The sequence below is a fragment of the Paroedura picta genome, chromosome 1 (genome assembly GCF_049243985.1).
Source record: "Paroedura picta isolate Pp20150507F chromosome 1, Ppicta_v3.0, whole genome shotgun sequence".
In the NCBI taxonomy this organism is placed as follows: Eukaryota; Metazoa; Chordata; class Lepidosauria; order Squamata; family Gekkonidae; genus Paroedura; species Paroedura picta.
Window position 1 is genome coordinate 150,598,668 of NC_135369.1, and position 27,990 is coordinate 150,626,657.

Sequence of the window (27,990 nt, forward strand, 5' to 3'; positions counted from 1 at the left end):
TGCCATGGTGCCTGTGCTCTTCCTTGCAGGGTGAAGGCAGGTGTTGCTGTGTCGCTGCTTTCCCTATCAGCCACATCTGGCCTGGGCTGGCAGGGCAAAGCCAGGAGCAGCCTTGCCTCTGTGCCTCATGGGGGGGGGGCAAAGGCTGGGTGCCCCCATGTCCATTTCCATTACTGCTAGCTGCGCTGAGCCCAGGCTGGCACATGACTAACAAAAAACAAAAAAGGGAAGAAATACCCAAACTGAGGTGGAGTTGAGAAGCTGAGAAAACTGCTGCTTTATATAATAAAAGTGTATTTCATTTGAATTTTAGTTATGGAGCTCAAATGTATAAAAGTATTAAAAAAACACATGATTAAGCCAGGTTCTTTACCAGCCCTGCCATGGAGGAAGGGAGGGGGCTGAGGGCTAGGCTCCACCAGGATTTCCTCTCTGTAGGATCCTGAATGCAGGCCACCTCAGCTGGGCTGCAGTCTGACAAAAGGTTTTATCCCGCTCTCTGTCCCAGTCTTTCTCTGGCTGGGCCTTCTCGCAGTCAGCCTTTCATGATAGCTTGCTCAGCCCCAAACTGCTCTACAGGAGCCTTGCAGGGCCAAAACATTAAGACCTGCAAAGCAGTAACTTGCCCCCTAGAGGCTTCTTGTATACATTACAACACTCCCATAAAGCAAATGGCCAATGTGGTTGATCTAGACTAGCATGAACCACCAGTGCTGGTCGTTTTTCCAACTCTATGTATTGAACCCAGGCCCCTGAGAGATATCTCCTGTGTGGAGACTCCAGTTATCCTGTGGCCACAGGTACTCCATGCACCTGAGGAGCCAGCTTGGTGTGGTGGTTAAGACTGGCAGCCTCTAATCTGGACAGCACTCCTTACTCCTCCACATGCGACCAGATGGATGACCTTGGGTCAATAACAGTTCTCTCAGAGCTCTCTCAGCCCCATCTACCTCACAGGGTGCCTGTTATGGGGAGAGGAAGTGAAGGTGAGTGTCAGCCACTTTAAGACATCTCCAGGTAGTGAAAACAGGTTAGAAAAACCAACTCTTCTTCTGCTGCTTCGTTATTCCATTGACTCGAGTGCAGAATGTCAATGAATGGCCTCTCTAACAATGTGCAGTATGTCACACAGTCAGATGCCAAGTATAGTAAAGTTCCACTTAGAACTTGAGACAGTGAGGAAACTCAACTAAACAATCTAATATTGTATATTTTCTCTGCTTCTTTTAGATCTTAGTGCTGCCAGATTGGGTCCACGGGGAATCACACATTTACCATTTATTCTTGCTGCTCCCATGGTTGTTATGATTCAGCGCAGCACATGGAATTGCATTTCTGAAACCAGGCTGACCCTGAAAGCACAGTCATGCATGTTCCCATGACTCAGGTTGCAGCCAAATGACAGACAGTTAGGGCATGTAAGCAGAGTCACTCCCCTGGTGGGGTTAAGAAATTGATCCCTTTGGATGTTGGCTGACAAACACCTGCAGCTGGAGGCAATGCTGCTCCGGGATCAGGGCATAGACATAGCCCTAATTTTATGGCCTGGATTATGTTGGTTATCCTAAAGGGACTAATCTGAAATGACTCCACCTTGGACAGGGATTGGGTTTGGTGGCCTTTGCTCCTATCTAGTTCTGTAATGCACAACATATGAGTTTAGACCATAACATGCCCTGTTCTGAGAGTCAAGCCTCATATATTTTTGATTTGAGATGTTTAAACAAAAAAAGATGTATAATCTTTCAGTATGATCTGCTTGCTCTAACTCTCCCTTTCCACACTTTGTGGCCGTTCCTTCTCTCTATTGCATCACTTCCAATTCACAGAGAGAAAGCAAAGGATTTATGAGAGTCGGTTTCTGGCATTTGCCTGCTTGAAGGTGGAAGACAGAGAAAAGGAATAGAGAACTGTTTGATGTCTCTGTCTGTTTCCAGTAACACAATCGCTAATTCCTGGGGCCTCTGCCCTTTGAGTGTGTAGGAACCAGAGTCTTTGAGTTTATCTGTGACTTATCTGTCACCCACCATGTTTGATATTTCCAGCCTCTGCTTTCAATTATCAGTCATCAGAAAGAGCTCTCAGTGATTTCAAGAGGAAACTCCTGGAACCTTTGACCTGTTCTTGTCAGATAACTGAAAGTATTTACTGAAGATAAACTATCATTTCATTGAGTTCAAGATGTACACATGGGTACTTTGTTCTGTGTCAGTTTACAGTAACCTCCATCACCTGGGGTGGTTGGTACTGGCTGATTTACTTTTTCTCCTTTTTCAAAGAATTCAGAGACTTTTACGTAAGGAACATCCTTCTCTCACATAGTTGAGAAGATCAATACATACCACAATCACATCTACCTGTTTTAAGAGACAAGAATATTTGTGGAGGATCAGAGACGTTACGCAAGTGAAAGAGTTTAGACTCTCTTATTCCCTTTTCCTCCTCTGCTCATATCCCCCTCTCTCTTAAGGTTTTGTACTCTTTTATAGTTTTGGTGATTAAGTGTAGAAGTCTTTTGACTCTCTAGGGGAAAAAAGGTCTTGACTGATGGTTGCTTACCCTAATGGTCTTAAAGTTGCTTACCCTAATGGTCCCTTACAGCTAGAATATTCTTCAGTTAAAAGTGATCTGAAGTCAGTGACTGTACAATTCATGGAAATCTAATCACAGCATGTATCTGAAGAAAACAAAACTGTGTTTTTGTTACTTAACACAATAGGAACATAAGAAGAACCCTAATGGATCATATCAGTGGTCCAGCTAGTCCAGCATCCTGTCACACAGTAGCCAGCCAGTTATTCTGGAGAGCCACAAAAGAACATAGATACTGAGCCAATCCCCTGATTCTGCCTCCTGGCTCTAGGATTCTGGTATTGAGAGGTTTATTGCCCCTGAAGGTAGTTCCCTTTAGTCACCATGGTGAGTGTTCACTGATAGGCCTGTCCTCCATGTATAGGTTAGTGTTGCTCTCATCTGGTCTTTTAAAAGGTTTTCTGCAGCAATTGATCCTCTCCAGGAGAATATAAATAGAGACCCTGCTTGTTCAAGCCAAAAATTCCAGTATTCAGTCTTCAAAACTGGCCAACCAGATGTCCCTGGAAGACCAAAGAGGCCTAACACCAAGACTCTGAACTGAGTCAGCAAGTACTAGCTGAAAAGTAAGGAGCACAATGTTCTTCAAGGCCCCAAGCTTCCCAACCAGCATTACCTCCGTCTTTCCAGGGTTTCATTTCAGTTTGTTCAGCCATTTAGCCATAGCAGCCAGGCAGCAATTCAGGAACTCTACTGCCTTACCAGGAGATCTGGATAAGGAAACATAGAGCTGGATATTGTTAGTGAATTGATGACAGACAATCCCCAAACTGAATAATTTGTTCTAAGGGCTTTCCATGGAGATTAAAAACAACTAGGGATATGCTTGTTTCCTGTGGAAACCCACAGGATGGGTCCTACTATCAGTTTCAAAACAACCTTAGCGCTGAAAGTGAGTAATCTATTCAAGTCCCTCCAGGGAATTTATGTTTGAGTTTGGGCCAGCTGTGGGCAGCAGTAAGAAAGAGAGAGAAAAAGGAGGATGGTCTGAGCTGATTCCTTCTTTATGCCACACAACGTATTGATTCTGAAGGGTTCCTTGGACCATAGCAGCAGCCTTTCAGAAGGTCTCTGAGGGAAGGTGGCAAAACATAAACTACAACCACCCCTGCGAACTCGCTCAGTTTATGGACATTTGAATCCAACCCAATATACTTTGCCCTAATACAGAAATATTATTTCAGTTGAGAGGCCACCTTGTCTTTTTGCCTTTTTCAGACCATGTTTTCACTAACATAATTTCACTAAAATAATTCATTAACCTAATTTTATGGTAAGCCAAGTTTAATTCTTTACACCTTGCATCATTCTTATATTATCTTGCCCATTTCCAGATCTTCCTTTCATGAAGGGCTTTTCCAGCGGATTCAAGGCATTTGGCTTATAGCATGATATTTAAGTGGAAATATGTTATCGGCTGTGGTTTCTCTGTTTACCTAGGTCCCTCGTCTCCTTGGCCTATTTATGTTGTAAGGCAAATGCTGAGTTAATGCTGAGTTTTGACCTTTTCATTTTCATTTGGTTTTCACAGTTGAAAGAGACAAGGACTTTTCCCACCAAAGACGACATTACAAAGAATTCCGGTTTGACTTGACACAGATCCCTCATGGAGAGGCTGTGACTGCAGCTGAATTTCGGATTTACAAAGATCGAAGTTATAATCGATTTGAAAATGAAACGATTAAAATAAGCATTTATCAGATCATCAAGGAGTACCCAAACAGGTGCTTTTCATTCTTGTTATATTTCAAATTTTGTCTTAATTTCTGAGGGGAAAGACATGTCATGGGTATGATTATAAAATGAACACGCCCCAAAACATCAAGTGTTGAGAAATCTCCCTTGCAGCTCAATTAAGAAATGGGAAGAAGAGATCCCAGAGCTTGAGAAACCAAATTTACTAAAGTCCTCTTTGGCTAAATTGGTCCTTTAGATCTTACGAGCCAAGGGCTTCATTAGATATGATGCTGAAGATCCATCACTGGATCCTCTCAGATATTTTGAAAGTCAAATAACAGCTGTGAGGTATTCCAGTTTTTTAAAAAAGATGGGTGCCCCCACTCTTTTTGTCTGTCTCTCCCTCTCTCCCAGGGCTATTACTATAATGGCAGGATGTGTGTGTTGATTTTGATTGACAAAACTGTACAAGGATGAACTCTTTCTCTCCTTCCTCTTGCTCGGATGCAGATACCATTCACTAATAGAAGCTATGGGAAAGCCCAGCAATTGGTTGTTGTGGTTTTTCCAGGTCATGTGGTCATGGTCTGGTAATTTTAAGTCCCTAATGTTTCACCGAAGAGCCTCTTGTGGCGCAGAGTGGTAAGGCAGCAGAAATGCAGCCTGAAAGCTCTGCCCATGAGGCTGGGAGTTCAATCCCAGCAGCTGGCTCAAGGTTGACTCAGCCTTCCATCCTTCCGAGGTCGGTAAAATGAGTACCCAGATTGCTGGAGGGTAAACGGTAATGACTGGGGAAGGCACTGGCAAACCACCCCGTATTGAGTCTGCCATGAAAACGCTGGAGGGCGTCACCCCAAGGGTCAGACATGACTTGGTGCTTGCACAGGGGATACCTTTACCTTTACCTTTAATGTTTCACCAGTAACTGTGGCTGGCGAGATGAGAATCTCTGTGCCAAAGTATGAAGTGTGTGAACAGTTGCTGAGCATTTTATTTACTCCTTGGGGTAGGGGGTGGACAGTAAAATAAATAAAATGCCCAGTAACTGTTTACATGCTCCACACTTTGAGACAAAGAAATTCCTATCTTTCTGTGTCCTATCTCTGAAGATGTCAACCACAGTTACTAGCGAAATGTCAGGGACTAAAACTACCAACCCACAACCTTACAGGCCAGAAAACCCACAACCACCTGTTGACTCAAACTGTGAAAGCCTCACAATTCATCAAGCCTCACCAATGCTGAGATTTCTTGTCTCCTCTAGCTGCATCCCTAAATCATAGCTGAAGACAATGTATAGAATGTCAAGCTATTACAAGGAATGGTTGATAATAATCATGAAAAGGACTGCCTAGACAGGGAAGAAACCTAAAAGTCCGTCTTTATTCCATATACCAGTGGGAATAATGTCAGTGTAATAATGAGTTTTGAGCCACATTTTTTAATCAATGGGAGAGCAGGAGAATCTATGTACTCAGTAAAAGGGCTGCAGCACAAAATACATTCCCTTTAGTTTATTATCTTTGGTTTATTATTCTTTATTAGTCATTGCTTTTAAATTACATTTTAAATTAGTCATCAATTTTAAATTTCAATCCTTTGTTCTTAACCCAAATTACTCTACTCAAGGGTGGCCAAACTGGGGCTCTCCAGATGTTCATGGACTACAATTTCCATAATTCTCTTGGCACTACAATTCTCATGCCAATTGTACTCCATGGATATCTGTAGTCCGTGGATATCTGGAGACCCCCAGTTTGGCCACTCTGACTCTCTCTATATAAGGCAATGCTGTCTTTTGTCTATACTGATTCTTCTGCCCATCCATTTCATATGGTACCTTCCACAGTTTCTCATAATTTGATGAACAATGAGTTCCATTTGGCCCCCTTCTCTTAACATGAACAGTTGTGAAGGCTGCTATTATATCTCCTTTCTAACTGGAAAAGTCCCAGGCTCTTCAGCCATTGTTGAAGACCAGGTGCTCCAACTCTACTACCCAGTAGCATTGATTAGCTGAAAACTTATCAACTAACCATATAAGAATATGATTCTGAACCTTGTTTCTGTATCTACAGCAGGCTTCTGTAACAACTGTAGAGCCTGTGGATGGAAGATAGTGCAGATTCCTATCATTCTGGTTGTTAAGGAGTGAAAAAATTCAACAATTAGACTGGATGCCTTATGACATCCCCTGTCCCATGGGTGGTCTTGTTCTCCTTCCATTATTGGAGACTTTTCATTTGGTTTTAGAAGCTGATTTTGTGCAATTTGTCATGTATATCTTCTTTATTAAGATAAGTTTAGTTGCAGAACCATGGCTACATCACATACCCATCTCAGTAAGGTTGCCCCTTTGAGATCATACTTACAAATTATTAGGTGGTTATTTCTGTAAATATTCCAAAAGAAAGTATGTCTGGATCCTCAACCATGAGCAAAGGAAGCTTGAAAGGTTTAATACTGGAAGGAACATGAAAAGGGCAAAGCTAAATGTTTTCTGGCATAGACACGTTTAGATACTTGGAGAGGTGACACCCTTTTTGTAAATCCAGCATTTCAGCAGGTTCAGTCAATCAGCAAACTGGCATGAAGACTACTGTTTCGATCTTGGAACTCATAGCTCTAACTCTTCCCCACCAAGGGTCTTTGGCTAATCCACAAATAAAAAAAAAATATTGGCCTTACCTGTGAATTTTCCTTTAATACTCTTAAATGGACAGATAGATGGACATCTGTACATCCTTCCCATATTTGAGGCTAATTGGATCATATCTAGTTGTTCATATTCATAATTAATTCATGAGTTGGTTCCTTGGCAAAATCTGGTCCCATGAGAGGGGAGAATGTGCAGCCCACTAGTTGCCAGCCTAGAGACAAAAGCGGCAAGAGCGGCATTAGAGATAGCAAAAAATGCTGTCTGGCTGTCCAGGGGAAGCTGATTGAGGCTCTGTCCTGCTGCTAGTTGCTTGTTTCTCCAGGAAAACCAGTGCACAGCGAGGCTTTGCTCAGCTTTATCTATTTACAAGTTGCCAAATGTAAAGAACTCATATTTGGGGGAGCCATATTGAAGGAAAACCTCTTAATGGTTTGCCATTTGGTCATCAGATTTCTAGAGCTTCCATAGCTCTGATATATTTATGCATATATATTATATCCAATATATATTATGCATATATGCATAATAACGAAGCTGCTAAAGGTCTTTAGATATGTCTTTTCACCCCCTGTTCAATGTCTCAGTTTTGAAGCGTTCCCTCTTCTGTTTCCACAGTCAATCCCAGTTTTGTTTTTGTTTTTTACTAATCATGCTTGTATCCCGCCATATTCCTTGGTTTCCCAATCACTCCTTCAGTGGTACTGGACATCTGATAACTGCCAGCGTGGAGTGTTTTCCCCCTGATAAGTGCTTTGATGTATTCCCCTCTCATTGCGCGTTTCCCTTGGGGTTTTTTTTGTCAACTGATCCAGTGTGAAAGTCAAATGAGGCTCTGAAATTTGGCCTTATTTCATACACTCCAGCTACTCATAGTACTGGGAGAGCCATGATCAGTTTTCCGACTTTGTAAGGTGTGGGACGTTAAGTGCAGGTTTGGGTGCCAATGAATTTGATCACAACAGCAGTGCTAGGACAAAACGTCCTCACCCCTTTCATGTGGGCCTTGCATTTTTCCTCATTGTGGGAAAGCAATGGTGGAATTTTGCCTGGGAAAATCAGCCCATAAAAAAGTAACTTTGTTAGTGCAGGCTTTCTTGTCCTTTTTACCACTGAGAAACCTCTGAAATATCCTTCAGGCTTTGAGAACCCCCGGAAGTGATGTCAGCAGGCCACACATCCCTTACATGCCCCAGGAAGTCATTTTTATGACTGGGGCCCCTCCCCTTTCCACCCCCTCCAGGCCCATTATTGGCCATTTTGGGAGGGAGTGGGTGTGTCAATGTAATTATTGGTCATATTACCTGTTTGTTTTTTTTTTTAATTAACTCCCACCCAGTCAGCAAAACCCCTTTGTGGCTGTCAAGAAACCTCAGGGTTTCACAAAACCCCTGTTGAGAAAGCCTGACCTGTGGCCAGATTTGCTCAGTATTCCTGTCAGAAGATCCTGACATCACTTGCTGATTGAGTGTATGAGATGGTAACCTTGTACCAGGCTGTATGTGTGGAGAAACTGGATAGACTTAACGTCTCTTCATGCAAATCAAATGAGCAAAATCCTCCTGAAGACAGAACACTAAGCATATCAGAACAAAGCTGTTTGTTTATTTATGTTGCCTCATACCAAAAATCATTTGAACCCATAGCTCTGATATATAATTTTCTCTATGAATGGAGGCCTTTCTGTGAAGAAGCTTTCAATTATCAGCTCCATTCTGCAGTGATGGAGTTCAGAAACAAGTTTGCCACTTCAAGGAGAACTAGGCCTCATCCTGTAAAGTTTCACGATGACTTCTTTAAAGGGGACAAGCTCAGAACTGGATATGCATGGAATGCAGCATACTGACAGTGATCTGCCCAGATGAGAGAGGCTTAGGCCTTTTGTGGATAGCAAGAAAACCTTTGATTGGATCATTAGCCCTTTTCATATACTAGAATCCCTCCCTTTTCATGTACTAGGATCACTCCTATTGGAAGCCTGTCAATCATATATTGATCCTTTTGAAATGTATAGTTACCATGCTGTGTGAACGGGAAGAACAGGCACATTTTCAAAGTGCATGCAGATTCAGGGCACATGAAGTGACCAATGGATTTTTCAGGGTTTGAGTCCGCAACATGGTAACCATGAGTATGGGAATGGAATGAGTAGAACCTGCTCCTGGCATATGTAGTTGGCAGGCCCCCAATACATGTGATTTTGATATCTGAAAAGAAATCTGTCCTTCTGTACATCACTTTGCGTGTGCAGTTTCATGAAAGCCCTGCCTGAACCATGCCCATGGGACCTCGGAAAGTGCCTTAGCGTATTCACAACCAACGTGGCAAGTTTGAAACTAGCATAGAGATTTGGATTCAGAACAGAGCGGTGGTTCCTAATGCCAGCATGTCTGTTTTCAGCCTCTACCTGGAGTCTTTTTCTCCTAGTGGTTGGAAGGTTGAACAACCCATCTCTTGTACTGCTGTCCAGTGAGGGTGCCAGCAGGAAAATTCACAGGTATCCAATTTTCCAATTTCATCATGTAAATGATTAGTTCACTTATCCGATATGGATGAGCAAATGTAGGGATTACATGCACAGTTTAAATGACCAGTTTTATAAAATACCCGCTGCTCTGAAATATGAATGTGACAAGCCAACGTTCATTTAACTGCAACAAGGGATATACTATTTGGCTCAACACGATTTATTTGTACAAACCCAAGAGCTACATGTACTTTCTTAATCTATGTACTGTGTAGGGCTGTTGTGTTTGAGTGGGATACCTTGTGGGGCCTTCTAAGCTATGAAAGGACTTTTAGATTAGATTTGCCACATCCATGCTCCTCACCATAAGTAATCTTTAATCCAAATATTGCATTAGTAAGAAGTGGCTTAAGTGATAATCTTGGGTTTGGTGTTTCCAGAAATACTGATGACCTATACGTCTAAAACATCTAAGCTACTGACCACATTTTGAAAAGGGGTTCTGCTCCCTTTTAACTGCCTAGAGAAATTGATTTTGTTTTCCATGTGGTTTTGCTGGGACCTTAAGAGCAAACCAAAGAGAGAGATTGCTTTTTCCTAATAATCCTAAAATACCATAGGTATGATCCAAGACCCACGCATGTGGAGTCTTCTTTGTCTTTTAGCTTATGAAAAGGAGGCCTTGTGCATGCGCATGAGAATTTTCTAATACATATATGGAACATTTTCCCCCTCATAGAATTGAATGGTTAAATGGCTCATTTATTTATTGTATGTATAGCCCACTTTTCTGCAATATTGGCTCCCAAACCAATTTACAGTGAAAATACAGCATAGTATACCTTGGGTTAGATCCAGCCAGGTTTTTCAATCAATCTCACATAATTCTACTTCTGACTACAGTCCCTATCTTACATTCACTTTATCCATGCACGTTTCATGATCTCCAGCATAGCCTTTTTGGTACTTGAAAGAGGATCACCTCCTTCCTTTTTTACTAGGAGAAAAGCTTGTTGGATCCCTGTTACAGTGAAGAAACTTACCAAACTTTGTCTGATGGAATAGAAGAGTCTAGTTCTTGGAAAGATTAAAGCATTTGCCTGTATGAGAAAAATGACACCCATCAGCATTTAATGTACTGAAAATGGGGGACATAGGATGCTATTCTTATCCTGCTGGAGTGACTATGTCCCCCCACCACTATGGGGGACCTTTGAGCCGGGGTAGTCAACCTGTGGTCCTCCAGATGTTCATGGACTACAATTCCCATGAGCCTCTGCCAGCAAACGCTGGCAGGGGCACATGGGAATTGTAGTCCATGGACATCTGGAGGACCACAGGTTGACAACCCCTGCCTTAGAGAATCCCCTCCTGTGTTGCCTGGAAGTAATGGAATTGGGGCTTTCTCAGCTGTTGAGTTGTTGACTAGCATCTCGGGCTCTCCTTGCTCTTTACAAACAACAAAAGAAGGGAAACAAACATAACCCAGAAGATTCCAGTTTTGTCAAGAGGGTCACACTACAACAAATAAAATAAAATAACAAATTAAATATTCATTTTATAGTGTGCGCATATATAAAATTGAAAACATTAGGTGTCTGAATATCAGACTACAAAATTTACAAGCATGCCTAGTGAATGAGTATGTCCTATGAACCACGTGAAACAAAACATGTTTTGGCCTCTACAGTCTTCTGCAGTGGTCAAAATACATTAAATATATAGAACACAGACTCAGAGAGTATTATATATTTTCACATGGAGATATTGTTCTCTCCTATGCTGTGTAGTTACACAAGGATTTTTTTTATATATAACAGGCCATGGGTTTGTCCTCATGATGCCTGTACTCACAGAAACATCTTCGATGTTCAGAGGATTCATATTACGGGAAAGGAAGCACCACTGAAATGTTAGAAAGCATTTTCTGATGGTGATGGCTGTTCATAGATGACATAAGCTGCCTTGGAGGGTGATTGAGTCTTCTATGTGGGAGATTTTTAGGAGGAAATTGGATGGAGCATGTGATTTTTAAGCCCCCGAGGTGGGAAGGGAGTTGACTGGATGGCCGTTTGTGGTCTCTTCCAGCCCTGGGATTCTGATTCTCAATCTGGTATGGAATTCCCATTAGTTCTGGTTGCGTGCAACATCAACCAGTAGATAGAGTTGAGTTGAGTTTCTCTTTGCTCTATTCCTTTGCATTGTTTGCTACATAACTGCCAACAGCAGCAGCCCAGATAAGTTCTGCTTTCCTTTATAAAAAAGTGAAATGTGGAAATGATCCACTGAAGCCAGTGCAGAAGTCCTTTTTAAAATTAACAGAAGGACTCTCTTTTTGTGGATCATTACAGACTTCTAGGACAATCCTGAGGAGAGTGACAATCTTCCAATCTTCCAAGTCCCCTGGGTGGGACTTCAACAGATTTAGAAAGGTATCATTCTTTTTAGGATTACGTTGTTAGTTTCCAAGGGAAATAGCAATGATTATTCCCATTATTTATGTCTATTGAAATTAAGTCCCAACAAATCTTCTTCTAGCTCCTCATTGGCAGGAACAAAGCAAAATCCTAGAAATATTAAATTTATTAACTGTTTTCTTTACTTTTTAAACTAGGGATGCAGACTTGTTCCTATTAGATACAAGAAAGGCTCAAGCATTTGATGTTGGCTGGCTTGTATTTGACATCACCGTGACCAGCAATCACTGGGTGATTAATCCACAGAATAATTTAGGATTGCAGCTCTGTGCAGAAATAGCAGATGGTAAGCTACAGTTTTATATCACACTTTAAAATCAACCTTTGGCTACTGTTTTAAACTCTTCAGACCAATTTGCATGTTATATTCATTCAGCAATGGTCCCTGTAGATCATATAATTACTACTAAAAGGCCAGATTCCCCCCCCCCCCTAAGGGCTCCTTGTTACTGAATCCCTGATTGAGATTGTTCTGGAAGAAAGTGAAGAATGAATTTCAGACTGCAGAATAGATGTTTTGTGCAGTAAATCACTTCATCCATGTGATCTACACCAGTGGTCCCCAACCTTTTTTCGGCTGGGGACCAGCAGGTCGCATGCGCGACCCTGCCCGCACAGCACGCATGCGCGACCCTGGCCGCACAGCACGCATGCGCGGCCCTGCCCGCCCAGAGCACATGCGCGGCCGGGGCGCGCATGCGCACATGCGCACTGCATGGCCGAAATCGCACATGCGTGGCAAGCTTGCGGCCTGGGAAGTTTTTTACTGCAGGGGGGGGCGGGGAGAGGGAACCACAGCCCGGTGCCCTGGCCTTCGCGGCCCAGCACCGGGCCGCGGACCGCAGGTTGGGGACCACTGATCTACACCTCCACCACTGTGCTCAGATCTTGTTCAAACATAAAGGGAAGTCTAGAAAGATATATGGCTGTCATGCACAAACCTCCCCTCTTTTGCACAGAACAGGGAGAGCAGCTCAGAGTCAATAGGAAAGGAGAGAGATTAGCCTGGTTTACAGATTCCCGGAGGAATAAATTTTGATGGGTGGGAGCATTTTCAAGCTGCTTGCCAGTTCTTCAATACTTTGTGGTTTCCCAGTTTTGATATTTTAAAACTTTAAGCAGAATGTTAAGTGCCCGAGGAGGCAGTTCTTGAACATATAAATACAGAACTGGATTCTAAGGATATGTCTAAATTGTTGATACCTTCACCACCACCTTCTGGTGTGATATATTTGGTGCTAATTCATTAAAAGTTATCATTAAAGTATGCTGAAATGTATGTATGTATATTGCCATGTGGAATGTATCGTACATTACTATCATCATCATCATCATCATCATCATCATCATATTTCCCGCCACTTCCAAAGCCGGCTCATGGTGTGTTGCAATGTCCAATAAAAACCCATTAAAGCCCCCATTAAAGGACATGTGGGGTATTTACATAACTAGCCCCTTTCCCATTTTTAGTAATGGTGGAATTAGTGCAAATCTTATTTGGATTCAACTAGTAGGCTTTAAAGATGACATTACACTGTGACATCAACAGTTCCAGAGGCTTGAGGCCAGAAAGATAGCATCAAAGATCTGCTGGCACAACTTAACCACTTTGAGTGAAACTATAAGATGCGGTTTTTAAATAATTTATAATGTAAAACTAAATTGTATGTTTTCATGTGCTGTGACACACCCTAAGTCAACCGAGAAGGGTGGTTACAATAATAGATTATTTATTATTTATTTATTTTCACTCTTCAGTGACAAGGTAGGGTCAGTAGAAAGGGCAGGGAAAGAATGAATTAACAAAGCAGGTATGAAAAGATGTTTCATTCCAGCTTGCGTTTCTGTGTACATCATTTCCACTTAAAAAAAATTAATTGTGATACTTTTCAATCACCTCTCTGGCTAGTTTCCTGCTTATTGTGCATTCAAAGGTACTTATTGTTTGTCTTTGTATTTTTAGCAATAGGCTCCTCTTAGATCTGATGGTATCATTCCTAATCTGTAATACGCATTCAATCTAAACAAATGGATTATTGTAGATTTAAATTATTTCCAAGCATCCTGGAAAGTTTTTGCAGTCTTTGCTTCCCACTCCTTTCAGCTTCCTTTTGACTAATCCTAATCATTAGTGGCTCCTAATATTTTTAAAGAGCCACTATGGGCGGTGCTCTAACTGGGACATGTCCGGTGTCCATCCTGCGCTTCCGCCTGCGCGGGCCAATCCGGGTGTGGCCAGCAAAGCTTGGACACACCTAGATTGGGCCAGCCCCTGGAGTGCCTGCTTCCAGAAGCTGGCCACAAGGCACTCACACAGCCTTGCAGCTAGACACTGCCTGGCCGCCGAGGAGAGCACTCCTGCGGCGCCCTGCCTCAGCCACTGATTGACCCGGTCGCCAGCACACATGGCAGGCCTAATGGCAGCGGGGCTGATGGCCCCGCTGCCAATGTCCATGGCAGCCTCACTGTGGGGCCATTGCCCCGCCATACACCGGTATTGGCCATTCGGGCACGGTGCAGCATGGTGTCTGGCTCCTGGGCTGTTGGCCCCGCAGCTGGCAGGACCACTCGGTAAAGTGGAGGCAGCACCACCATTAGTGGACAGGCTTTCAGTCTAGTCCTTGCATAATTGAGATATTCCCTTGGCTGAAATAAAATAATGTTATTTTTTACTCTTGTGGCCCACTTCCATTCTAAGAAATACAGATCTTAAATCCATGATCTAGAAGATGAGCAAGGTGGGATAGGAAGGAAAGGCTAGACTAGGCTAGGTTAAGAGAGGAAATACATTGCTTGTATCCTCTGGAAGGCAGGCAGACAGTTGAAGCAGAGTAGACTGATTGAAGGGGCAAAGGCTTTTCTTTGAATACAAGCCACAACCAAATGATATGAGATACATGAGTTCTGTGATGAGATTGGACCTCAGATCTGTCAACATAAGAAATCACCTCTGTGACTTCTCAACATTTTAAATTTTATTTGAAAGCTGCCAAGAGGGATTATTTATATGTGGGTCTTGGTGCTACACAGTAGGAGAAAGAAAAGCAATCTTCTTGGTTCAGGGCTAAGTGGGTGATTCACATGTGAAGAGGGCTTATGGTTTAGCGGTAGAGCATACACTTGACGTGCAGATAGTTCCAGGTTCAATTCCCTGCATTTTCAGATAACAGGGTCAGCTGGTGAGTGTTGTGAAAGACCTCAGCCTGAAATCCTGTAGAGCCTCTGCCAGTCTGAGTAGACATGCTGACTTTGATGAGCCAAAGATCTGATTCAGTATAAGGCAGCTTCGTGTATTCATTCATTCATTCATTCATTCATTCATTCATTCATTCATTCATTCATTCATTCATTCATTCATTCATTCATTCATTCATTTATATACCACCCTCCTTGAAGGTACAGGGCAGTTCACATAGGGGTTGGTACCCAATAAATTCATTTGAGTGTCTTCCAAGTCACATGACAAGAAAATGCTGAGGGGGAAGGGTCTCTGTTTCAACAGAAATGGAATATGGCTTAGCTCCCCTTTCCTCTCTCTCATGCCTCACCCCAACCTTCAGCATGTTTCTCTCAGCATGAGTATGATAATGGACTGCTTAAATTAACAAGGTGTACTGTTGAAAGCAGGAAGAAAACAGCTCCCATCATCTGCTCATTCCATTTTGGTTGAAAAAGAAGAGTTGGTTTTCATGCCCCACGTTTCTTTACCTTATGGAGTCTCAAAGCAGCTTCCTCTTCTCACAACTGGCACCTTGTGAAGTAGGTGGGACTGAGAGAGTTCTGAGAGAACTGTGACTGGTCCAAGGTCACCCAGATTAGAATCCGCCACTCCAGATTAGAATCCGCCACTCCTAACCACTACCCCATGCTGGCCCTATGACCACTGCCACCGCCAAAGTAACCCAGAAAGTACCCCTCACCATCACTGAATTCACATAACAAAGGCTCACATGTCATCATGCCCTCCTGGCTTGTTCTGCAAATCAAAATTTTGATTGTCTATGATACAGGTAGCTTTCCCCTACATATGTGGACTTTTTCTAGATCTCTTGGCCAAGAGCTGCAATCGTTGGGACTGCATCTCAACTGGAGGTTAAAAAAGATGACCTCTGGAAAATCTTTCTCCATGAAACCAATTAAACTGAAAACTACATGGAGTCACTAGTATTTTGATTCTAAACAAACAAACAAAAATTAGGACTAAAGCTGAAAGTGAAAACAAAGCAAAACTGACTGCACATGTCCCTACCCCATACCCTGTAAGGAACTGGTGGCAAAACAGGGCGATTCCTTCACCCTCATGCAATGCAACTCTGTGTGAGAACTGGTCTTAAATCTTGCTACACTTAAACAAATTCCTCATGGGTCTCCTTTGGGATTGTGGCTTTTAACTGTAAATCCTTTGTTAGACTAACAGTGGGGAAAATAGGTGGTAAAAAGATAATAGTATATTGAAAACAACTATGAGAAAAAGGTCTGGCAGCTATAGTTCATATCCCCCCTCCTCCAATAATTCTTAAAAAGTACAAAAGGCCACATGACATTGGAATCCAAGATTTTCCCCCTTGAAAATAATATTGGGTATCACATGCATTATTTTTGTCTGAAATCTAGCTGGAATTTTTTCAGCTAAAACCACATTTTATATTAAATCACAGGTCTAAAGAGCAACATAACACATATGGAAGCTGTCAACATATAATTTACAGTTTCCCCAGGGCTACGGTAAATTAAGAAAGTATCGTGTGGCTTTTTTTCGCTCCCCTTTTCTAACGTCTGCATATATCTTTGCAATACTTTACTGAATTCCCTTGTGGTTTGTGTTCTATGCTTTTGATGACTGAAAGTATTTGTGGGCATCTAGAAGGAACGATCACTTTCATATGAGAGGTTGAGAGGCAAGTTAATAGGTTGCAGTATAACATGGGGTGGCCGTGGATCCTATCTTTTTACTTGCAAGTCATGAATAAGGTCCTCTCTCACCTTCTTGCTCTCATGTTCACACAGCAGAGACAGGTTCAAAACAACATCCATTTTTTATCAAGGAAATACTGGGATGGAAGCAGCTGGTTTCAGGACAATATGTTTGGCCTGACTATTGGACTGGGAGTGGCCATGTAAAAGGGATGCCCCAGTCAGAAGCAAATTGTTACCTCACTAAAGTAGCAGAAGGAACATGCTCATAAAGGCCCATAATGCACAAAGTGGAAAGTCTGCATTCGGGGTGGAATGGCGGCGGCTAAAATCACCAGTTATACACGCTGCAGGCGGCAACCGGGAGCAGAGTCAACATATGCCGCTGAAAAAGCCGCGTTAGTGAGATGTGGAAGAAAGTGGAGCTTCACAGGACCAGGGCGCAACCAGAAGCGGCTCCGGAGTAGCCATGTGCATAATCGGATACTCTGGGTTTTGCCGCCGTTGCGTCCCGTCCCGTGCATAAGCGGTTTGCTTCGCTTCTTCCTCCTCCACGTTCTCTATGCCGCCGTTTCAGAGGTCATGCATAATTGGCCAAACTGTCTTATTCAGCAGTAACATAACCTTAGGTTCTTTGGAATAATCATCATCACCTATCAGATATTATTGGCCACCGAGCTCAAAAATATCAGCTGTCAGTTCAAAAACCAGGGCAATTCTGGGCTCGCATGAGAGATCATTGGCTCACTGCACTTGCAGTGATGGTGCACAATGTTCAACCCATTTCTCTGTGTGAACATTGATGCAGGAACAAATGCATGATTTGATGTGCTTTTGATGTGCAAACCTCAGCCGGGGCTTGGTGATGGGATTAGAGCAGGGTCAGCATCTGAGAATTAATTATGCTCATAATGCTAGCCCCCACCATGTCCTCCTCCTCAAGCTAAGTTTGCCAGCCTCCAGGTGCATCTTACAGTTGCCTCCCTTTCCTCTCCCACAACAGACACCCTGTGAGGCAGGTGGGGCTGAAAGTGTTCTGAGAGAACTGTGACTGGTCCAAAGTCACCTGCTGGCTGAATGTGGTGAACATTATGGCATTAAACCACACTGAAGTCCTCCTCCTCCTTAAACTCTGCCCATTTCAGGCGCCACTGCCCAAATCTCCAGAAATCTCACAACCTAGAACTGGCAACCACCCAACCTTCCTGCTGACTGACCAGCTTTTTTTCTAAAAATTGTATAGAGCTTTATACATATTTGAATTTTGTTACTGAATTCTGTTTTTATAAATTATACTAAATGACTTTCTGAATACTATTGTTGATATTTATATACAGCGGCTCTTGCCTCTTTTTTTCAGTTGCCCTAGAAACGCATGGAGATATTTCACTGCTTATTCATAATAATGGTACATAGAGGAGTGTCAAGATTTATAGGGGAAGTGGGATTGCGCATGCCTGTCCTACCTCTATCTATGCATACTCAGCTCAACATCAGCATAGAGCCTCCATGCTAATAAACTGTACATCCATGGATTCTGCCCCTAGAATCCTGATAATATGGTAGCCCCATTCACATGGTACAGTGAATACATGTACTTCCTGCATGTATGTGTGTACATGTGTTTGTAAGAAAGAGTCAGTGTATATTTATAGGAAACTGGGGACCGGGACCTGGGTAAATGTGGGGTTTAAATTACATGTTCAGCTGTACATGTGTTGAATGTAAATGGGAATTAGGCAGAACACGTATAGATGGACACAGTTAATCTGGCTGTATTTAGAGGCGTGGGGAATCAAACTTGGGTCTCCAGATTAGAAGCCAATGCTTTTGACAACTATACCACACTGTCAATTCACAGCTCTTAACCACTGCGCCAAGTCCTAAATCAGGTCTTAAATCTGGTTTGACCACTCAACCTGAAATAGTCTAAATGTAAAAGGATCTCCTTAAGTGATAAGTGTTAAGTGGACTCTGGGGAATGGTAGAGGACAAGAAGGTCTGCAGGATCATTGACCATGGGGTCGCAATGGGTCGGACACGACTTCGCAAATAACAACAACAAAGTGTTATAAATTGTATTGCTTAATAACCCTGTTCACTTTGCTTTATTTTGTTTGGCAAGGCATATCTCCCTTTGTCCTGTGTCCTAAACAATCTCCTGTTTGCAGTGGGATCTTTGGTATCAATGTGTATTTCTTCCCACTTGGTGTCTATAACAGTAGCCCACCAAGTCTGCCTTATATATTTCCCATTTATTATAAATAGAAATTTCTCCATCCCTGCTGAATACATGATGTATATAAAATAAATTGTAAACATTTTGGTACATGGCCCAGCTGCTAGTCTCTCTTGATGCTGATATATAGTAGAGCAGGGGTAGTCAACCAGTGGTCCTCCAGATGTTCATGAACTACAATTCCCATGAGCCCCTGCCAGCAAACGCTGGCAGGGGCTCATGGAAATTGTAGTCCATGGACATCTGGAGGACCACAGGTTAACTACCCCTGTAGTAAAGGACACAGCTCCAGAAGACCAACAACACTATATGTAAGATCACATAGCAGAAGTTTCAGCGTGTGGCCAATGGGACCCCATAATCACATGCAGTCATTTTCACGCAGAAGGTAGCAGTATTTCAGAAATGGAAAGGGCTACATTTATTTGAGAAATCACTGCTCTTTTTACTCTTTTAATGAACGTTTTTGTGAAGCAGCCTGTTTCCTTTCTGTGCTATCATCCATCTGCTTGAGGCTGCTGCAGCCAAGCCAAATTGGAACCAAAAGCAAGACTCCTACGAACTATTAATGTTGAACCATATTAAACCTGAATGGTGGGTCAAGTATTTCGAGAGCACCTTTTCTGTAATGATTACAACATTTCCCTCTTTTTCAACAATATATCATCCTGCAATGGAAGAATGTGTAAAACATTCTCCTGAAATAGTCATAAATCTTTCGGGACGCTTGCCTTAAAGTGTTTTCTCAGCTATCATTTCAGAGTGTACTGATAACCACAAAGCAGCTCTGTCAAATTAATTCTGGTAATTCTGACTGTAGCCCTGATAGGGAAGATATTTTAAAAATACGTCCAAGTCTTTGGCTATTTTTTTGCCTTCCATTTTGGTGAAAAAGGAAACTGTTCTGACAGTGGGTTGATTCCCCTAATTGGGCAGATATACAAGTCTTGAGCAATTCCCCTTTCCCCTATTTAGAAAGTGCAACAGGACCAGATGCTGTTGAACAGATACCTTCATCTTTATTTTGTTGACCAATTGTAATGGACAGGCATACCCAGGAGATCCCTACATGCAGTTTGCAGTTACAAGAACGGAAGTTCGAATGAGGGATGTACTGAACGGATTTGTGTTATTTATTTACAACTTATTTTGAGACTGTGAAACATACCTTCTATAGATAAAAAGTGTAAAATCAACAAGAATTGCCATCTGGTTCACCACTGAAGGTGTGAAATGTGCCCCTTCAAAAGCATGGTGATTCAGCAAATTATGGAAGATTTGAAAGCTCTTTAGCATGAGATTTCTAATGGCCATTTCAAACATCCAAGGCAAATGACGGTGCACTAGTCGGGTGAATAAGAACTCACTCTGACTGTGCACAGAAGGAAAAGTTCAGTAGAAATGCAACATGTCTGGTTATACAGTTATTTCCTTGTAATGGAAGTTCAGAAGTAAATGGGCTGAAGATACCAGTTATGCTCTTCATTACCGTTTATGCACTGGAGGTTTCATGCCGGGTTGCAGGCTGGAGTTTTAGTTGTGACAGGCTGCCGCACCTCTTCCTGCACCGACATGGGGGAGCATTTGGCCTGGTTCACCTCATCCACCCCCAATTTGTGTTCCTGCACGGGAGTTGGGACAGTGAAGTTCCCAGAGTGTAAATGGTCCATGAGGGCAAGATGAGGCTGAAATCAGACACATGAATGTTGGGAGCCTTGGCTTGGGTCCAAGAAGACACAAAGGGAAGCTTACAAAGGGAATATAAAACCCAAGGTAATTCTCCTGGGAGCTCTTGCATGAATGGGGCCAGAGCTTGCACTGGAATGTACAGGGGCTTGTTTCTACCAATTTTCCCTTCCTGCGGTTCTTTGGTGCCTTGCTCCATGCTGTTTCTAAGGATATGCCACATTCTGAAATGACTGGGGAGAGGAGGCTGCAATGAGAAGGAAGAACTGGCCGAGTTCCATTCATGGTTCTTTGGCTTTGAGTTCTTTGACTTCATGATCTCAGTTTCTCTTGCTGTCCTGCAGAAACGTGCTGCTGACAGAAGGGGGCAGAACCAATTCTGACCCATCTGACCCGTGCTCTTGGGAAGCTGAAAAACAGGACCACACCAGTACAGAGTCCAAAAACAAGCACAGTGGGACTATCTGTTACATTTATAGGTAGAGATACTAGGTCTTGATATATTTGGGATGTTTCTTGAGATGAAAAAAAAATGATGTGGTATCTTAAAGGAAATGGATGAGTCATGGCATAAAACTTTTGGAAACTAGAGTCCACTTTAATCTCTTTTTGTCTTCACATCCAATAACCCTGCAGACCAGGCTGCTGAGCTGTGGTAAGAAAACAGCTGTGCTGCCCAAGGCCTGTTAATTTATGTGAGAACTTGTGTTAATGTATTAATGGAAACTGAACTTTGAAGCAACCACAGAGCTACAAAGGTCTGACTAGCATATCAGTTAAGCTATTTTATAATCCCTGAAGAAAGCTTTACAAGTCAATGTGGGGAGTTTTCCTTGCGTACTCCGGAACCCTATTTTCTCTATGCATAAATAGAAAAATTAAATCTCGTGCTGTAACAAGGTTAAATTAAAAGAAATTGGCCTTGGAGCGTAATGAAATCAGTATGTCAACTTGACTATTTCTTGGTTCGCCAAATACTCTGAAAAGCTATAGCTACCTTAAATTATAACCACTGTGGCTGAAAAATGAAAGGCAATTTCCTTCTGTGTAAATACTTGTAGAAGCAGTTTTTTAAAAAAAGACTATAATTTTTGTAGAATAAAATGAATAACTACTACGTGCGTGCTCATCAAGACAAAAGGCAGCCAACCAAACATTTTATGAATTAATTAATAAAGCTATTTTTAAACTGGTTAAACTGCACAATAAATCTCTTTGATGTAATTTTTATTTACTGGGAAAAATGAAATGTTATTCATAAGAATGGCATGTCACCAACCCAGCAAAGAGGATATCAAGAATTTATTCAGTATTGTTCTAAGAATCAAATTGGACTGCATTGTGTCTGTTTTCATATACTTGTATGATTCTATTTACTTGTATGATTCTACTGCTGCTTAGGATGTCTGCTGCTTAAGCAGCGAGTCCATTGGGAACTCTAGACTATTCCTCTCAGAAACAGTTCAAAGTTAATTTCCATGTTGCAGTTATTAACCAGTCAAAAGAGAAAGTTGTTTTCTAACGGTTATACTTTCTGTGGCCCCAGCTCTCCATTACTGTCATTCTGAAAACAAAGAAGCAACCAAGTCAGGTATGCCAATGGTGTAAACAATTTTCATACCAATAAACACTTATTGGGAGGACTGGCAAATACTCCGGAAGATAGAGACAGAGGTCAACGAGATCTGAACACAATGGAAAAATGGGCAAATGAGAACAAGATGCAATTTAATAAAGATAAGTGTAAAGTTCTGCATCTGGGTCAGAAAAATGAAAAGCATGCCTACTGGATGGGGGATACGCTTCTAGGTAGCACTGTGTGTGAACGAGACCTTGGGGTACTTGTGGATTGTAAACTAAACATGAGCAGGCAGTGTGATGCAGCGGTAAAAAAGGCAAATGCCATTTTGGGCTGTATCAACAGAGGCATCACATCAAAATCACGAGATGTCATAGTCCCATTGTATACGGCACTGGTCAGACCACACCTGGAGTACTGTGTGCAGTTCTGGAGGCCTCACTTCAAGAAGGACATTGATAAAATTGAAAGGGTACAGAGGAGAGCGACGAAGATGATCTGGGGCCAAGGGACCAAGCCCTATGAAGATAGGTTGAGGGACTTGGGAATGTTCAGCCTGGAGAAAAGGAGGTTGAGAGGAGACATGATAGCCCTCTTTAAGTATTTGAAAGGTTGTCACTTGGAGGAGGGCAGGATGCTGTTTCTGCTGGCTGCAGAGGAGAGGGCACGCAGTAATGGGTTTAAACTTCAAGTACAACGATATAGGCTAGATATCAGGAAAAAGTTTTTCACAGTCAGAGTAGTTCAGCAGTGGAATAGGCTGCCTAAGGAGGTGGTGAGCTCCCCCTCACTGGAAGTCTTCAAGCAAAGGTTGGATACACACTTTTCTTGGATGCTTTAGGATGTTTAGGGCTGATCCTGCGTTGAGCAGGGGGTTGGACTAGATGGCCTGTATGGCCCCTTCCAACTCTATAATTCTATGATTCTATGATTCTATGAACACTTGACCCTCTCTGCTTGTCCCCACTAGCAACAACATGTGTTTCCCTTTCCTGACTCAGCCTGTCCCCACTAGCAACAACAAGTGTTAACAAACAATTAACCTTTTCCTGCCAGTCAGCATCTTGACACTTGCTACTGACAAAATCTAACACACAGAAGCTGACTGAGGGAACTTGAGCGAGACATTCACTATTAGCTGGCAGGAAGGCTGTAGGGATATAGTTCAAGAGAGGTAAAACACTATTGTAAGCTACTTTAGGCCATAAATATAGGATATGAGCCTCTTGTGGCGCAGAGTGGTAAGGCAGCCGTCTGAAAGCTCTGCCCATGAATCTGGGGGTTCAATCCCAGCAGCCGGCTCAAGGTTGACTCAGCCTTCCATCCTTCCGAGGTCGGTAAAATGAGTACCCAGCTTGCTGCAGGGTAAATGGTAATGACTGGGGAAGGCACTGGCAAACCACCCCGTATTGAGTCTGCCATGAAAACGCTAGAGGGCGTCACCCCAAGGGTCAGACATGACTCGGTGCTTGCACAGGGGATACCTTTACCTTTACCTTATAGGATATAAATAAGTGTGATGTCTAATACTAACTGCTGGTATGATCCACAAACAAGTAGAGTGACACTTGGAGGCTCTGCATGAATGGGAAGACTCTGAATATTTATATTTAAGGGCATCGCTTGAGAGCCAGGGTGGTGTAGTTGTTAAGTGTCGCAGCCTCAAACCCGGAGAACTGGGTTTGATTCCCCACTGCTCCACATGCGGCCAGCCAGGTGATCCTGGGCTAAGCACAGTTCACTTAGGGCTGTTTTCACAGAGCAGTAACATCAGGGCTCTTTCAGACTCCCCTACTTCGCAGGCTGTCTGTTGTGGGGAGGAGGATAGAAGGTGATGGTAAAGCTGCTTTGAGACTCCTTCTGGTATGAAAAGCAGGGCATTAAAAAAAAGCTCTTCTGAAATCTGCCGATGAAATATTTTGAGACAGTTTTCTGAAATAGAGAATCCCAAATAAGACAATGGCTCTCCCTGATCTATATTTTAAAGGATTTAAATCTGAATAAAAGGAATATAAATGAAAATTATTAACACTATATAAATCAGATGCAATAATTTGCTGAATTACATAACTGTGTGCAGGGCTCACGAATATCCAGTAGGATTTTAGAATAGTTTTTTTTTCTTTGATCAGCATCCCACAATGCCATATCACAAACTGCTTTTAAAAGTCTACTCAGGTTCAAAAGTGGTTTCCTATGTGGCATGAGGGGCTGCTGTTCAAGAATCAGAAGCCCCAATCTCCCCTAGGAACACAGAATGAGTTCTTTGGATCCCAGCCATAATAAATAAGGCAAGGCTTCAGTTCTGAAACCACTAATTTATTTTGGAGTAGCTCTAAGATCAGTGGGACAATTCTGAATTAAAGGCTTTGATGATCGCAGCAAAAAGCATATTACAAAACTTGATTGATCAGTGCTTCAGTTTTTGATTTCCATGCAATCCTAAATCGGCGCCAACAGTAAATTCAACAGAAATCATTGGCAGGGCTTACTTCCAACGGGAAAAAAAAGCTGTTCCTAAAAGCTTACCTTGGCTGTTCAAAAGAGCAAGTAAACACAAGATAGAGAGTCCCATAAACTGCTTCTGTGTTTAAAGGGTGTTTGAACTTAGACTAATTTTTAAGAGTATCTCTGTAAACCTTGGCTTATGGGATCTTAATAATCATCTCATTGCTGAAATCTAAAGGAAACCAAGAGGAAACTTAATAATATAAAACATTATTTTAAAGGGAGTTGATGTTGGTTTGCAGGTCCCCCCACTCCACCTTCTCTCACAATATACACCTTTGTAAACTGTGTAGTCCTAAGCAGAGCTAAATCCTTTTAGGTCCACTGAAGTCTGTGTGTTGCAACTCTGGTCCCCTACATGGGGAAGTAAGGAATTCATCTTTTATAGATAAAATTAAAGGATCGAAAATCATTGGAACTGTTATGACAATCCAGAAGGACAGTCCTTCCTACTTAAGAAGGCAAGCTTGCAATGCTGACGTTTGGTCCTTGTCATCATCATCTTCATCGTCAACAACAACATGTGTGTTTTGTTTCCTCCCAAATCTGACATTCAGAAGGGAATGGTATTCCTGCATTGCTTAACCACCATTTAAGTAAATACATGAAATATGCTTTCGGAGCGCAATTAGAAGCTGCTACCAATGCACATTTGCTGAGACTGCTTGATGGGGTGTGTGTGTCTTATCACACTTTTCACAATCTGTGACCATTTCCTCTGCTCTTGAACTGCTTAACTTTCTCGGTTCTTCTCTTTTCACCTTTGCTGTGCTCTCTGTCACTGGAAACATCTTAAACCAATTTAAAGTGCTACACCTGAATAAACATGTTGTAAAAGTGTTTATGTATTGAAGTGGGTCAGTTCAAGGTACAGCATTTGGCTGCGACTTCTAATTTCGCTTTTTAAAAAAACTGCAAAAAGGCTGCCAGGAGGAGGAAGTCTGAGCTGAATTAATACATTTGTTACAGTGGAAGTAGAATGGAAACTGCTTTAACCACAAATCAAACTGCCTCTTTCATTTATGCCAATGATAGAAGTTTTTCTAAGAAATATAGACCCTGGCAGAGAGCCACTATAAGTTTGCCTTTAAAAGGGAAGCCTATAAGCTTATTTGTTTAAGGCTTACTCCTATGATTATTAGTAAGTTCTTTCTCTGGTGAGATTGAGTTTAATGGCATGAAGCATTTGCAAAGCAGATGCTTCTTTGTCATAAGATGTTAACCACCGCCCTCCTCCCCTTCTGGTTTATTACAGAACAAGAGATCAGAACTCTGCCGCTGTCCAGACTAGCACAATTTAACATTTCTTTACCAACACGTTACCATTTCAAAGGTCTTGGGGCCCCTCCCCTAGTACAGCTGCATAATTTCACATGACACTGTCTCAGGTTCTGGTGCAACAAAGTCTCCACATAATACATGGAGACACAAAATTATTTGAGCTGCCAAAATAAATTCTGTTAAGAGTTGGGGGGCTTATTTGTTAGAAATTCATGGATGCCATATCAGCGGCTTGTTTTCCTTTTGCTCTTCAGCCCTATGTTTCCCCACCCCTGGCCCAGAGGGTTAGAGTCTTATAATCTAGTGAAGTTACCACTCAGTCCCGACTGAACAAATATTACAAAGAAATATGTCCATCTCTCAGGAGTAAAACCAGGGTCAATCATGTACATATTTCAACCTCTGTTATATATTATTCCTTGAAAGACTGAAGCTTCAGCTGTATCCATACTTAAGGCTTTTGGTGAAATTTGAGTAATGCCTTGAAATTATTTATGGCTTATAGTATAAATACGTATATTACCTCCATTCTAATTCCTGTTGATTTGTGTGTATATCTAAGGTTTCCAATCCATCCTTCTCATTTTCTCAGAGGAAGTGGATTGAGGATTTCTTTAAATTTAACTACTTTGCCATCATAGTGTAGGATACTTGGCCAGTGAAGACCTTATTCTTATCCAGTACTATAACATTTCTCAAAGTCAAGGATACTCTTGCCAAACAAGGTTCATATGTCTAAAATTATTTAAGTCCAGTAACATTGTAAGCACCAACCTATTTTTCCAGGGTGTTTGAATTAATAAGATTCTGACCAAGTGAGCTTCGATTCATGAAATCTTATGGTGGTGGTGCAAAAGGATCATCAAGAAGAAGAAGAGTTGGTTTTTATACCCCATTTTTCACCGCCCAAAGGAGGCTCAAAGCGGCTTACATTCGCCTTCTTTTCTTCTCCCCAGAACAGACACCCTGTGAGGTGGGTGAGGCTGAGAGAGCCCTGATATTTCTGCTTGGTCAGAACAACTCTATCAGTGCTGTGGCGAGTCCAAGGTCACCCAGCTGGCTGCATGTGGAGGAGCGGGGAATCAAACCCAGCCTGCAGATTAGAAGCTGCCACTTTTAACCACTACACCACACTGTTAAGTCATAGCTGACATAGCAACATTGTAGTGCTTTCAAAGCAAGATACATCCAGATTCATCAAGTTATATCTATGCCTTCCTCTGCATAGCAATCTTAGACTCATTTAGTATTCTCTCATCCAAGTACTAACCAACCCATTCAGCTTCTAAGGTCTAACAAGATTGGTCAAACCTAGGCTATCTGGGCCAGGGCAAATTTTGTTGGTCTTTCAGGTGCTACTACCTCAAATTTTATTATAGCTAGAAACTAAGACAGCTGCCTACATGAAACACATTTCTAACATTGTGACTTCATTGGCCAGTTCAATTGATTTTGTCTTGTTTGCAAATATTCCTGTGTCTACCTTATTTTGTAGGTCGCAGTATCAACGTAAAGTCAGCTGGCCTTATAGGGAGGCATGGGCCACAGTCAAAACAGCCATTCATGGTTGCATTCTTCAAAGCCAGTGAGGTTCTTCTTCGATCTGTCCGAGCTGCCAACAACAAAAAGAAAAACCAGAACCGCAACAAATCCAGCAGTCCTCAGGATTCCTCAAGAATGTCAAGTGTTGGGGGTAAGGCAAAAGAAATCATAACATCTGTGTTTGTGGAGATAAATGTGTTTATGGAGAGAATTCTGAGATGACCTACCTCAAAAAGATTAGAGATTGGAGCATTCCTCGCAATGGTCATTCCATGCATTGTGGTTTCAGGAATGATCCTCAGAAGTGTGGTATGCTGCTCCAAAATGCATCACATCAGCATTTGTGAAAAATCACAATTTGTTATTTTATCC

The 27,990-nt window shown here is 42.2% G+C and overlaps 1 protein-coding gene across 1 annotated transcript in view; it reads left to right on the forward strand.

Annotated features, from left to right (window-relative positions):
• Positions 1-27,990, forward strand: part of BMP5 (bone morphogenetic protein 5) — a 75,157-nt gene that overhangs the window by 25,004 nt on the left and 22,163 nt on the right. Inside the window, exons 3-5 of the mRNA XM_077308646.1 lie at positions 4,124-4,316; positions 12,007-12,155; positions 27,572-27,769. Of these exons, the coding sequence (XP_077164761.1) occupies positions 4,124-4,316; positions 12,007-12,155; positions 27,572-27,769 (540 nt within the window). The remainder of the gene's footprint in view (positions 1-4,123; positions 4,317-12,006; positions 12,156-27,571; positions 27,770-27,990) is intronic.